Here is a 14,719-nt window from a genome sequence, read left to right on the forward strand (position 1 = left end):
AGTACCTTTGACATTGTAGAAATGTCCTGTTAGGACTGACCTCATTGACTGCCACCATCATAATAATGTACTACGTCAACTTTCTCAGGGGATAGGAAAGCAAAAGGAGCCACCACCCTTCAACCTGCCCATTTTCTCAGGAAATGCCTACATTGTGGTCAGTCGAGGTTACATCCGCAGTGTGTTGGAAGATGATCGAATACAGACATTGATAGAGTGGGCCAAAGACACCTACAGTCCTGATGAGTTTCTCTGGGCAACCATTCAACGAATCCCTGGTGTTCCTGGCTCAACGAGGCCAAATCGTAAATACGACATGACAGATATGAATGCAGTTGCTCGACTGGTGAAGTGGCAGGGCCATGAGGGTCCTCAGGATTCCCTGGATGCAGTGTATTCAGAATGTCATGGTAACCATGTGAGGGAAATATGTGTGTATGGTGCTGGAGACCTGCGATGGATCATTGCTCAGCATCACCTCTTTGCCAACAAGTTCGACATCGACACAGATCCCATTGCCATCTACTGCTTGGAGAAATATCTGAGACAAAAGGTGCTGGCTGAGTTACATTAGGTGGAGATTTTTGTGTCAACTCAGAATGAGTCAGGGAAGGGGGTGCTTGGCCCGTAACAATGTTTAAGTGGGTGGTGCATGCCAAAGTAGCAGGAACCAATGTTTCCCAACACAAAACTGCAGTGTAAAAAGACAATTATTCAATTCACTCAACGGTGGGCAGACAGTATATTTTACTTGTATAAAGATTGTAATCATCCACCATGTACACAACTTTTTAAGGATATGCTGTTAGTTATTAAGTTGGAGAAGATTAGATATGCTCTTAGTTTCCAAGGTTACACTGACATGGCAATCTTTCCTTAGTTGTGTTGATGTTTTAGGTTCTGATAATGTGATAACCAGTGTGGAGTTTGTCTTTGGTATATATGTATTTATGTGTAATAACAGTTTTGGAACAAGAGAATCACTGATATGTTAGTGCCTGAGATAATAGGGTGCATTGTTCTGGCCTCCTGACACCTTCCTTTTTTTCTTTTACATGATTCTTATATTCATCTTTCCTTGCATAGTTTATGATGTATATCCTGTGAATGTCACCGTGGGTGGAGGGAGGGGGATATTTATTAGTCCAACTGTGTTTATACACTGAATTGTCAAAGTTATGAAAGCTGTTTACTCTACAAAATATTTGATTTGTCTGTGACTACAGATAATTAGAATAGATAATTATGTATATTTGCAGTTCAATGAAACAAACTACAATGATAAAAATCCAAAGCTGTTGCTGTTAGTCTAGCAGTCTGTTTAATAATTTCATCCATCTACTCAAAAACTCAAATGGAAAAACACATGCTAGTTTGATTTCTGGCCATGTAATTGCAAAATACATGGAAAACAATGTAATTTGAAAAGGAACAATTGGTTGGGAGAATGTCCAAGTAAAATAAAGGCGGTTGGTTTTAACAGTTGGTGGCGTCCTTTCATGAGTGATTCAGTTATATCCACTTTGATATTACAAAGTATTTTCATTGACTTGTGTCAAAGAGGTTGAAATATTTTCACTGATTCACTACTCTAAAAAATGAAAAGAAAGAAAAAAGAATGGGAGGAACACGTTTAATGAAGTAAACCATGTTACATATTACACGTCAAATGAATACCATGCATGCCACAGACATGTACAAATTTAAGAAACCACAAAGAAATGTAGACATGTCCCAACCTGCACAGTGTGCATTTTCTATACTGTATCTCTGTCATTGTCAATGCACATAAAGAATTTCTTCACCACACTCCAAGTCATCTTTGTCCGTCTCTTGCACATACATATGTAGAAATGGACAAACCTTATTGTGGCGTTAAGTCAGAGTTTTCTCCAGTTGTAACAACTGAAAGCATGCAACACATTACTGCAGCTAATGAGAACTGCTTTTTTGCTACCTTATATGATGTTCTCAGATCAGCCTACTCATGTCTTAAAGGAGTGACTGAGGTGATGGACAAAGAAGTAGCACAATGTAAAACCCCACTGTGATGGAAGCCGCCTACATTTTAAGAAATGGTTCACAAACCAGCCTGACCATTTTGCCTCATGCCAGTACAAACTTATACAGTGCAAAGTTTATCTGTGCGGATTATATTTCTGTAAACTTGATTACCTAAAATTACAGTCTAAATAGAGAATCTCTTAACATTACAATCTATTGACAGGGCTACAGAATAACACCCCTATTATCCTGGGAACACAAATATTAATATGTGAACAGAAGGGATGTAATGCGACTTCTGTTTGCATGTACCTGTATTTGGTTATATGTTGAAAGAGTCATGAGCCTCACTATGGCTTTAGAAAATCCAATTATTATTACCATGGCTAAATTATTAACACATGAATGTTATTAATGCATGAAAGCCAGTAAGGGAAAAACCTTCCAAAGACATTAAATGATACCTCTGGCGCAGTTCCATATGAATAAATGCCTGTTTCACATTCAAGATGAAGCAAAAGAAATCAAAATGGGGCCCTTGATTAAGTGCTGTGCAATGTCCTCTAATACAGAGTAAAGCATCTTCCCTTCAGCACAGTGATAGTTTCTGCTCTGCAAATACAGCATTACTGTATATTCATTACCCTCAGATTTGAACTTTCCTCAATGAACAAGCCCTTGCCTGATGTTTTGTACCACAGCATCTTCCTCTCTGAGTCCGCTGCTAGTTGTTGGTGTAACACCTGTGTGTGGTACACGTCATGCTGCAGGCTGGCTTTATATTCACACATGCTGTGGTAGAGTACAGCATAACACAGCAGGAAGACAGGCGGCAGCCAATTATGGTCAAACAGCAGAGTTCCCCTTGTCAGCTCTGAGTGAGAAAAGAAGAGAAATAATTGCAATCCTTTCATGTCACTGATGCAAAAGATATTTATGTTTCAAGCAAACTGTTGTTTGATTAAAAAAAGGAATGACGTGAAAAATGAAAACAATGGTCAGTTTATCGTGTAAATTACAGTCATAAAGTGCATATCAGTGCTGACGCTCTCCCATAAGCAGATGAACATATTTCTATGGGTGTGACTGAAAGCAGATGAGTTATCTTTTCGACATTCTAACCATATACCATGTTTTCTTTGCACTGCAAACTCTGTATTTATTCAGTGGTTGCCAGGTCTGCTCTTTAATTTAGGAGGTAGATGCACTGTAGCCTTTTTAAAGGTGTCGCACTCTCCAAATAACAAAACTCAGATTGATGAGTTTGCTGAGCAGCAGGTTGTCGACTGTCTTTATCCATTATCTTAACTAGTCATTCAGAAAACAGGTTACTTCACTGCAGCAGGTACAGAGACTATGTAATACTGCAGCTAAATTTTTACTTACTAAATCAGTCCTTGTCATGGAAAACATCACCAATCACAGAATCACAATTTTTATTGTCACCCTGCAACTAAAGGAGCATCAAATACAAAGTGAAAATATGAAATGTTCCTTTCATTATCAAATTTTATGATATATAGTAGGGATAGACTGATTATCGACCTGGTTGATTATCTTGGCCAATACTTGGTATTTGTAAAATATTGACAGAAAATTGATCAATTAAATGTGCTACTTCAGGTCTGATGCAGCCTCACCTCTCTTTCTGTAATCACTCCGTGATCTCAGAAATGTCTCTCAAGCACAGACTGTAAAAACTGAACAAGAAACACAAGCCGTTGCCACAAACCAGTAAAATTAGCTACTCTCACAGTGGCTAAGGCTATGATAATGGCTTTTGGCAAAGTTTAAAAGGCAGCCGTAAATTACAATACTTAATAATGCTTCAAGATCTGGACCTTAGTGGGCAATAAAAGTTAGAGAACAGAGAAAGATTAAGAAACCAGAAGAACTGCAGACGTAACCGCAGGAGACAAACGGATCAATCTCAGTCAATGCCACATAAACAGATGAGAGCGTCCAAATTTAATAACTCCTATTTCTATTTTGCATATTTAGTTACAGTCAACCTTATTAATGAAGAAGTCTAGTTATTGATGACAGGTTCCCTGCCATCAACACTACGTTTAATGTATATCGGCCCCAAATATCCGTCACCAGCCTTACTTGACCGCAAATTGGCACTGGACCCATATCGGTCGATCCCTCATACCCAGCAAATGTGAGATAACTTGTTTTTCTTCAAATGAGTTTAGAAGTTTATAGTTAGCTGACCAATTAAAAGATCATATTAGTCATGCTAGTCATGTGAAAAGTATACGATTTACAAGAAGTTTCTGTTGTCCCATTACCAAAGTTCCACAAGCTCTACTGAGACATTTAGCACAGTGGTTGCACATACATCTTTCTTTCTTCACTTCTTGGTAAACTCTGATCGGGCCAATACCTTGTTCTTTGTGGACAAACCTCTCCCACTAAAGGTGTGAGCAGTTTTTCTCTATTAAATTGACTCACTTATAGAGAATGACAGCTTACCACTTACTTAGCTGCCGTGTCCTGCAAGTCTGTATCCAGTCTGGTTTAGCATTGGTTTGGAAGGCAGAGAGTAAAAGTTAGAAAGGGAGATTCAGAAGTGACAGGGCGACAGTATTGTCAGTGCACATGCAATTGCTGGGGATTAGTAGCCTGTATCCACACTGCCACAGAAGGAGGAATAGAAAGGAAAGGAAAACAAGCATTGACAGAGTTCAAGGTCAAAGGAATGCTTTGCAATGCATAGGGTGCAATAATGTTCCTCAAAAGAGTCCATATTAGTCCCTCAAACATTTAAAGACTCTTTAGATGCCACACATGCTCAGTAGCATTCAACTCAAACACACAAAGGTAAGGTCATGGATTGGGTCAAATCTAGAATTTGTTTGGTTTATTTTTTTCCCCACAGTTTCATCTCCACTCTTTTTCCACCAAAGTATCAACAAGTGGGTGTTTTACAGATCCAGTGAGCTGAGCCTTCGACAGCATCCACAGTGTAGATCTGGACTGAAACAGCCAACCAGGCAGCAATCACACATCAACTCTCATGTATTGTATCTTGCCTGTTCCACAGAGACTGTCCTCACTGGCAAACAACAGCATTTGTTCTAATGTTTACATTTATCTAATGTGCAACCAGTAAGCATGCACACGAATGTCTTCTCAGCAACAAAGTAGTGTGATATTGTTATGGCACTTCAAAGTCTAACTTTGACATTAGATTCCACAGTTTGCCTGTACCATAGGCCTATATTGTTTTCTTTTTGCTATGAAGGCTGTCCTTCCCTAACCTTCACCAAACCGAAATGTAATACCTTAATATTAAATGTTATATACAAGTGTAGGATTTGAAAATATTTTACTTGTTACAATCTTCTTGTAGTGTCACACAACACTGTGCGGCACACAGCTGCCTCTTTGCAAAACCGCATGTTAACTCATGAAGTTAGGAGTTAGTCAGCTGCAGTTACAATACCATGCAATGTATTTTTTACACTGCAGAAATATGTTGTGTCTTGCTTTGCACCGATTCCTAGGAACAGAGAAAGTTAGTGGTGTATCCCTGTTTGGAGTCTGTTCCTCTCTGCGCATTAATTCCTCCAAAGATCAGACCTGCCTAGCTTTGGGAGTGACTGTGTGGTTAGTGGAATCTGTTGCAGAGCATAAACTGGAGGTCAACTAAATTTCTACTAAAAATGTCACACATGAGAGGTAAAATTAACTAGTGTACAGGAAAAGCCACATCACAGACTGAGAGAAATAAGAAAATCAATATCTGGCTCATTTTATGCTGGATACGAAGACAGCCAAAGGTTAGTCAAAGGTTAGTCCCAGCATGAGAAACTTCATAACAGCACTGAAGGATTTTCAGAGAGACCTTTACATATCCAACTGATCAGCACAGGCAGGTTAGGAGATTTACCTCATGCATGCAAATTTGTGTATAGCCCTCTCCTCGTCATACCTTGGGGCAGAGTGAGAGATGTACAAACATGCCTAATTTAGGCACTTGGAAAGAAGTTTGCTCTGTGATTGTTCACCATTTCTAAACAATGTATATTTCTGGAGCAGATCTGCTAAAGAAAGCACTTGTCTGTGTAACGTAACAGCAGAAATGACAGCATGTATTTTTGAACATGTCCTGTAACACATAGAAGAGTCAAGACAAACATAAAAATATCTTGCCGATTCAGAAAAAACATCAGTTATGCTTGCAGCAATATGACACAACATAAACTCTATATACAGCTGTACTCATAAGTTTACATATCCAGGCAGAATTTGTAAAATATGTACCATTGTTCACTGAAAACATGAATGACCACAGCAAATACAATTGTATGACAATAAATAACTTTGTCTGACCACTAACCCTAAACAAAAAAAGTTTTTCATAAATTTTACCAAGGTATCTAAACTTATGAGCACAACTGTATTAATACATGTTTTTTTGAATCTACTAATAGTAGATGGAAACGATTTGAGGTTTGCCCAAATCCTCTACAAACTTGATAGGTTTTAATTTCCAGCTTAAACGGCAAGAGAGGAGTGTAATTGAACAAAATCACACTCGGGGATGAGAGACGATTAACTCATTATGTAACATGATTCATGTTCAGCATATATCAAAGTAACCTAGTAAGCACAAACTAGTTACTTAGACAAAGTGCAAATGCCACAGTGTAGATATTGCTGTTTGCACCTCGTGTGGCCAACAAAGAACTGTGCAGATTTGGAAATTAAATAAACACTGATACAGTCGGACTCACTTGATGATGCTGGGTGGAATGTGGACATACTCCATTGGGATGATTTCTCCAAGCTCCCGCAGACTGTTCACATATTTGATCTTACTGCTGAACTTAGAGCTATAAAAAAAAAAAAATCACACAGGTTTTTTTCAGTGATGTCTTTTTAAGTAGGTTAATTGCTATTGTAATGATGTGAATGGATTCCTGGCTATCCCATGTAATCAAACTGTCACTCATGAAAGCTTTAGAACAACAAAGATCTCCTATTTTTACAGATTACCAAAGGCAGGAAGACTGAAATACTGTGTGACGCTGTCATTTGATGAGGAATTCTATTTCTGTCCAAGCTTTTCTGGGATTTTCACAGATACAGTAATCTGTATAAATGAGTCAATACTGTACATTTTTTTAAATTTTGAAGAGGATTTAATACACATCTTGCGCTGTCTACATGTAAATTATAACACCGAGACCTTATGAAGGGTCTAGTGATTCCCAGCAAAGTCCGTATGAACCAGGAAGGATGAACAATGATGAACATCTTCAGGTTTTTCTTTAGTCTGTGGACCAAGGAGAGAGACAGAAGAGGCAACAAAGATTAGAAGATCTTCCCTGATTATTCCATCTTATAAGAATACAATAATACTTATCAGCTATAGTTTCAGGAAGGCATGAAGTAGACTTAGAACTGGAATACAATAACAACGGCTGACACTGTTTACAACCAGTAGGCTTATTGTTACTTACTCACTCAATCAAATCTGCAAATAATGAGGTAGGAACTAATACAGTACACACTGTGCTAATCCAAATAATGGAACTGAAAATATTGTACAAATATTTATCTGAAAAAAATGAAGTCATACTTCCACAGTCAATAAAATTAAACGTTATTAGTTAACTTGTGTAGCTACATGTTACTGTGATAGGTAATTAATAAACCTCTTCTATAACGGGATTAAAAAAAAACCTGAAGAATCACTAAATTAAGACAGAATATTCAGGCCATGGTCAAGTTGTGTTTAGTGATACACTAGCTTCTGTTTGTATATTTTTTTGGTGATAGATGTGCTACAGGCCTTTATTGAAAGTAAATGTCACCAATACTTGTCAAATATCACTGATTAAATAAAACAAAACTGCAGGAGAATGTTGAATATCAAATCAATGCAAAATTATGCATTACATGAAATGGGAATTTCTTAAATATGAAATATTTAAGGATATAAAATAAAATAAAATAAAATGATATGAAAATATTACCTTCTGTCTATCATTTGGTAGCACCTTTTCATCCAGGTAAAACCAGGCATCCTCCTGCGAGGAGTGGCTCCATTCAGGTAAACAATCATGTAATCTTCTGCCACCATTAGTTCCAATGTACTTATTACATACCTACACATACAGAGACAATGAAAAAACATGATGGCAGACTGCAACAAAAGTCATTCAGTGGTATAATACACATCACTTAAAGTTCTGATCTTGATCTCTTTGTATTGTTACTGCTACAGCATACATATGTATATATATGTATATATATATATATATATATATATATAAAAATATATATATATATATATACATATATATATATATATATATATATATATATATATATATATATATATAAATATATATAAATAAATAAATATATATATATATATATATATATATATATATATATATATATATATATATATATATATATATATCTTTCAATTTAGTGCTTTCACATGGCAATATCAATTTGAAGAATCCAATTTGATTCAAAAAACTTTACTTGTCCCCTGAGAGCAATTTAAAGCATAGAGCAGTTAGATCAACAAATAAGTAATATTTATATTTTATATATGTTAGATAATAACTGTATATTTGTGTATATATATAATAATTATTCTAAAGATTTTTTTAAAAATTCAAAAATAAATAGAAAGCCACTTTCATGACTTTCCAGATTTAGTTTAACTGCAAAATGAATGCCTGTGGTTTTAAAGTGAGACGTGGGTGTGATGTTCAGGTGTCGAGACATTTTCTTGTGTATGTTCGCATGCATTTTGAGCACGTAATAAAACTTTACGTACAGGAAAAGGTTTTCCATCACATAATTGTAATTGTCACAGTCGCTGTCTGGGAGGAAACATGCTGCAAACACGATGATGGCATTCTGTTCAGCATAATAACCTGAAAGCATTAAACACAGACACAAAGAGGACAGTCACACTGAGTCTTACCTGCACTGCACATGTGCAAATCTGCGCTATCATCCTGTATGAAAATATCTTCTTGAATTTGCAAACAATTATTCTCCTCATATACAGCAAATGAATAATTGTGGATCCACTAATTCCAGACCCCTTCAGTTATAGCAGCGCAAATATTAACAGAAGAGATGCCATTTTCTTTGCCTCCACATGGATAAAATAAAGTTAGTTGTCTGAGTGAGATTTTCCCTCCTCCCTACTATTTCACATTCACTATAAAAGAGGCCCGTATGGTGAAATGCAGGGCAGAACTGAGGCCTCTCAAAACTGAGGTGCCATGTTTGTCTTCTGTTTCCACACAAGGGCTTTTTGAAATAAAAGCTACAGTTTATAAAAAAATCAGCAAGAATTCATTTATTGCAAATTCCATCATTCAAATGCATATTAAGACAAGAACAGCTACCAATAATACTCTGGCATACTACTCTTTCCCTTTTAATTCATTAGTTACTTTGATGTATTACAGGTCATTGCCATACTTGAGGGATAGGCTATTCACATTCCTGTGACCATTTCAATTGCTCAAGTAGGTTGAGTAATGGCAGCTGTCCTTGTCTTAAAAATAAAAGGTTTTGAAGCATAAATGCATCAAGTAAATATGACCAAACAAAGGAAAAAAAAAACAGCAAGGTACAAGTGGATGGGGGTATTGAAAGAGAAGGAAACAGCAGGGATTATTTAAGCGGTTGTGTCCCCTCACCTCCATGAGAAATTACTCTTTTGAATGGCTCGATGCACTTCATATCAATGCGATGCTCCTGCTCTCCAATCACCACACTCCTCCACAGCCGACTGTCGCTGCTCTCCTCAGCTGCTCTGTGGCCTGCCATAGGATCACTGGATGCTGCTCCAGCGCCCAGATTCGACTCCTCCGAGTCTTCTGTTTGTGTCGTCAATGATAGGAAAGTTTTACAAGATGACATCGAAACAAATGAAATAAACTTTTCGATTTCCATTTTTTTGGACAACATAGTGTAGAGAGAGCTGCTGACAAATCCAGGGACACATCTGATTTGACGGGAGGTTGGCGCAGGAACTATTTTCACTTTTTTTTTGGTTTATTGTTCACATAAAACTGCTGATAGTGAGATGTGTAAATAATGCATACGTACTGCAGATGATAATATACAATGGCTGTTCTTTCTGAATTGTAATGCCATACAATACAGTATTTGCAGCCATATATCTTCTCTTATTGTGTATATTCCAGGTGAGTGTCTGTGTGTCGTCTCCCATTTGCATGTCACCATATCAGTATTGTATCTCCAGGTGTCTGTCTCACCGTGTCTGTTGAATTCCAGTGAGTCAGCCTCATCAGGTGTGTCCATCTCATCGATGTTGACATCCAGGTCATCCCCAGTATCCAAACCATCGTCCTCTGTGTCCAGGGCGTCCTCTGAGAGAAGAGACCCCTCACTGTGGTCCAGTGACACGTTCATTGGTGGGGCTGCCAGCTTTCTCCTTTGATTAGATCCACCTGATATATCTGCTGAGGAGGGTGGGTCTGTTCAGAAAGAGTTGCTGTAGATTATCATGTGAGCATCTCCCAAGACTTATCATAACAGAGGACAGAACAGTGTAGTTTTTATATGACAAACGGGAGTAGAGTTCCGTTTGTATTAGGTATTTGTCAGTAAATCCAAGTAATCCGCCTAAAATCAAGATTTCTTTACACTGCAAAAACAAAATTATATACTAGACCTACCAAAAATAATAAATCAACACTGGTATCCAGCCTAAACCTCAAACTTTTCACATTTTAGGTGTAACCAAAAAAAAACCCAACAAAACTCAAATTTCCAAAAACTTCAAATAATGATAAATAAAAATATTTAGTTTGAGTTTATTTACCTTGTCTGTCGTCCCCCTCGTCAGCTGCTTCCTCACTAGAGGCCGTCTTCATCATCATCTCCGCTGCACCAGCTCCCTGTTGGGAGTGTCTGCTCACAGGCACAGAAATACAATAATGATCCAAAACATAAACTATCATTGCTATAAGCACTGCCAAAAGAGGCACAACTACACACAATATTGGCACAAACAAGCCAAAGACAACCATCTACAAAGTAGAAGTATCTAACCGTTCCCATGACATTGAACTGGGAAGAGTTTGAAATCTGTTCATTTGACTGTGGACATGAAAGATTACAGAAGTGACAAAGCAGATGGAGAGAAGCGAACTCAGTGCTTCATTCCCAGGCTGCACGTGTGGGCTGAGGAAACAATACTGAGCAGTGTTGCTACCTCCCCCCAACCAAAGCCCCTCTAACAGACTCTGATTAGCATACGGCCTGCTAACAATAGAGAGAAGCAGTACAGAGAGACCAGTGCACATGATTATACACACAAAGACACACATGGACATGGACAATTTCTCTTTTTTTTGCTACATTTCTGTCTTATGGCACCTACCTTTCCCTCATCCTCTCTTCTCCCAGCATGAGTGACTGGACCACTCTTTCCACAATCAAGTCACATGACCACTTGATTATGGAAAGGGCTGTTGTGTATGTATGCAACCACACACACACACACACACACACACTCAGAGTGAAAAAAACAGGGAGGGGTCATGTATCCCAAAGAGAGGGTGGGTGATCAGAATTACAAAGTGGGGCAAATCAAGCACCATGACGCATCTGTTAACAGGAACAATTAAAATGCCGTACATACGCACACTCACACAAATGCATGTGCAGTATGCTCCGCATACATGAGATACACATGTAAATACAAAAAAACAATATTGATTGCAGAATAACATAGATTTTGAACATCTGATCAAGAAAAAAAAAGGATTTTTAGTGAACCATATTACAACAAATGCCCTTTCTGCAGATTGGAGTGAATAATTTTTTATGGAATGAGATGGATGAATGTTGTCCCTGTCTCTTCCTTTACAGTGAGAAAGACTTGTTTAAGTGCAGATATGAGTATTATATTAAGAAATACTTGAAAACATGTGAACCTGTCACATAAAACAAGCCCTCAACCCCAGTGACCCATTGACCTGCTGTCCTGTGGTTACCAGCAAACAACAACCGCAGACATGTCTCTGTATAGCCATGTTCCCACCTCTTTCCCTTTGCGATCAGGAAAATATTCTCTAAATTTTAGAATCTGGTTGCATTGTCAAATTCAGTCCTTCTACACCTGCTTATTTAGGTTTGACATTACATCTCTGGGTTGCTCTCTTACAGAGATTGGAAAAAATGTAAGGCTCAATCAGTTTCAACTTGATCTGTGCTGCCTTCTTGTGGGGAACAACGGTATTGCAAGTTTTTGAAAACCAGTGCAGATCCGCCTCTCTGCCAGAAAACCTTGATAACCATCCATACATCTTCTATACACCACTTAATCCTCATTAGGGTTGTGGGGGCTGGAGTCAAATCCAATATTTATACAATTAGAAACATTAAAATTTAATGAATTGGTCGAATATAACCTCCTCAAAACTATGTATAAAGCTCACCAAAAAATATTACCAGATAACTTACTAAACAGATTCAGAAAGAGAGAACGTAGATACAATTTAAGAGGAACAGAGGTTTTTTCAACATCAGAGTTTAGAACAAAACCAAAGGAAAGATGTATCTCAATCCAAGGAGTCAGTCTGTGGAACAATCTAGATGATAAAATTAAAACTTCCAAGTCCATTTTTATTTTTAAGAAAAGTCTAAAAGCTTCATTGCTTTAAAAAAAAAAAAAAAAAAAAAAAAGACACTGCTGTGTAGCGGAAAACTTGCTTTATGTTTTTGCTGAATCTCTTGAAAGATGGCTGTGTTCAACAGTGTAACTTGACAGTGACTTGTCAATGATTTTATGTTGATAGGGCGCAGATTTTATAAGTTTTTTACTTCCTTCTGCCACCCTTTCATTCAAATATTTTGTTGTATATGTATTTATGTTGTATTTGCTTTTGGTGAATGAAATAAATGATAAAAAAATAAAAATAAAAAAAGAGTCTATCCCAGCTGACTTAGGGTGAAGGCAGGGGACACCTTGGACAGGTCACCAGTCTATCACAGAGCTACACATAGAGACAAACAATCACACTCGCATTCACACCTACGGACAATTTAGAGTTACCAATTAACCTCAGCATATTTTTGGACTGTGGGAGGAAGCCTGAGAAAACCCACGCTGCACAGAGAGAACATGCAAACTCCATGCAGAAAGATCCCAGGAAGGCGGGGATCCAAACCAGGGATCTTCTAACTGCAAGGAGAAAGTGCTAACCACCAAGCTACTGTGCAGCCCCTCTATAATCATGTTTCAGGTTTTTAGAGACCACTGACAGAAAACAATTTTCTGCAGTAGCATTGTGTAAGGTCTTGGACCTTTAGCAGATGCCAGTCATCAGATTATGAGATCCCCGTGTAAAGAGTTACACGCTGATAAACCCGTTAAAATTAGTGGCGGTAAAAACTGAGTCTGCATGAGTGACAGCTCACCTTGATAGGAGAAAGTGAACATATCCCTCCGGCACATACCGTGCATGATCTTCTCTCTCAGAGTGGACATCTGATTGGTAGAACGGCTGTCCGTCAATCTGATAATGAGCATGGTCGGACTCATACTGACTCTGGCCTGCAGCATGATCCTGAGAGTACTGGAGTTCAGGTGTGGATTCAGCTACATATTGGCTTTCAGCTACATACTGACACTGGAAACCTGCATCATCCAGGCTGTACTGGGAGGTAATTCCAGCTTCAAAGTAGTTCTCAGACTGCTCAGATCTGTACTGTACAGCTGCGGCATTAGTGGTAAACTCAGCATAGACATCTGTGCTATTCTGGTGGCTGCTGGATTTGGTATCTGCGCAAGCTTGGTAGGTACATTGGTTTTCAGTTCTTTGGTCAATGTGATGATAGTTGTAGCCATACTGGGTTTGACCCTGAGTTGCGTTTTGACTTTCTCTCCACTGGTATGCATCATTTTCAACAGTTGGGTGGGATAACAGTTGCGATATCTCATCTTGGTGTCCTCTTTCGTGGTAAAAGGGATCAGGGACCAGAGAAGAGGGAGTGAAATACAGAGAGAATTTAATACACATGTAGTACATTGACATTTATCCATATCATTCATCTGTATAACATTTTTGGGTGCAACTTTAATTCATGCATTAAACACATTCAAACTGTAAAATTCCCAGTATACTCTTATTAGGATCATTTTGTGACTTGCAAAATGGAATTTTTATGATGCAATTTCTTCAGCTTGTTTAATGAACTAGTGAGCTTTAATATCTAAATGTTATATTAACAGAATAATGTGGAATTTTTGATGGCTAGTGGCACTTTGGAGCAGCGTTTGGGTTCTGCTTTGTTTCTTCCACCCTGCATGCACAGACGCACAGGTGATACAAATTTCTACCATTATTTTTAGCAATCCACGGGTAGCAGCAATGCACCAAAAAACACAGCAATACCCTGTCAAAAGCAGGGAAGAAGAGCACCGCTTGCAATAAAAACAAGCATTGCAGGGGTGTTTTTGTTGTTTTGGAGAGACAAAATGCATATTATTACACACATTTGTTAGGGCTCAAGGGCATATATATTGTGTATATTTTTCAGTGCTGAATGTAAAGAAAAAGCTTGATGATAAACAAACTACACAGGACTCTTGCAGTAATGTTTAAATCTGCCAAAAAAGATTGAAATAAGATTTTTGCTTTACAGCTTACTATTGAAAATTATTCACTTATATTAAACCATTTTCAGC

At 37.9% G+C, this 14,719-nt stretch overlaps 2 protein-coding genes across 7 annotated transcripts in view; one reads left to right on the forward strand and one right to left on the reverse strand.

Moving 5' to 3' along the window:
• LOC111575565 (beta-1,3-galactosyl-O-glycosyl-glycoprotein beta-1,6-N-acetylglucosaminyltransferase-like) overlaps positions 1-1,051 on the forward strand; it is a 2,512-nt gene extending 1,461 nt beyond the window's left edge. The window contains exon 4 of the mRNA XM_035953065.2: positions 89-1,051. Coding sequence (XP_035808958.2) covers positions 89-574 — 486 coding nt within the window. The 3' untranslated portion in view covers positions 575-1,051. The remainder of the gene's footprint in view (positions 1-88) is intronic.
• A 568-nt stretch (positions 1,052-1,619) lies between these two features.
• The window catches only part of LOC111575567 (serine-rich adhesin for platelets-like), a 44,276-nt gene continuing 31,176 nt past the window's right edge, over positions 1,620-14,719 (reverse strand). Inside the window, exons 10-20 of one of the 6 annotated variants that reach the window (XM_035953059.2) lie at positions 13,450-13,983; positions 10,847-10,935; positions 10,278-10,499; positions 9,696-9,875; positions 8,816-8,915; positions 7,995-8,126; positions 7,205-7,291; positions 6,750-6,848; positions 5,903-5,944; positions 4,490-4,522; positions 1,620-2,878 (exon numbers count right to left, since the gene is read on the reverse strand). In XM_035953059.2, the coding sequence (XP_035808952.2) occupies positions 2,851-2,878; positions 4,490-4,522; positions 5,903-5,944; positions 6,750-6,848; positions 7,205-7,291; positions 7,995-8,126; positions 8,816-8,915; positions 9,696-9,875; positions 10,278-10,499; positions 10,847-10,935; positions 13,450-13,983 (1,546 nt within the window). In that variant the 3' untranslated portion in view covers positions 1,620-2,850. Of the gene's footprint in view, positions 2,879-4,482; positions 4,523-5,902; positions 5,945-6,749; positions 6,849-7,204; positions 7,292-7,994; positions 8,127-8,815; positions 8,916-9,695; positions 9,876-10,277; positions 10,500-10,846; positions 10,936-13,449; positions 13,984-14,719 lie in introns of all 6 variants that reach the window. The other 5 variants (XM_035953060.2, XM_035953064.2, XM_035953061.2 and 2 more) reach the window with 5 other exon arrangements.

This window comes from Amphiprion ocellaris, chromosome 6 (genome assembly GCF_022539595.1).
Source record: "Amphiprion ocellaris isolate individual 3 ecotype Okinawa chromosome 6, ASM2253959v1, whole genome shotgun sequence".
Classification (NCBI taxonomy): domain Eukaryota; kingdom Metazoa; phylum Chordata; class Actinopteri; family Pomacentridae; genus Amphiprion; species Amphiprion ocellaris.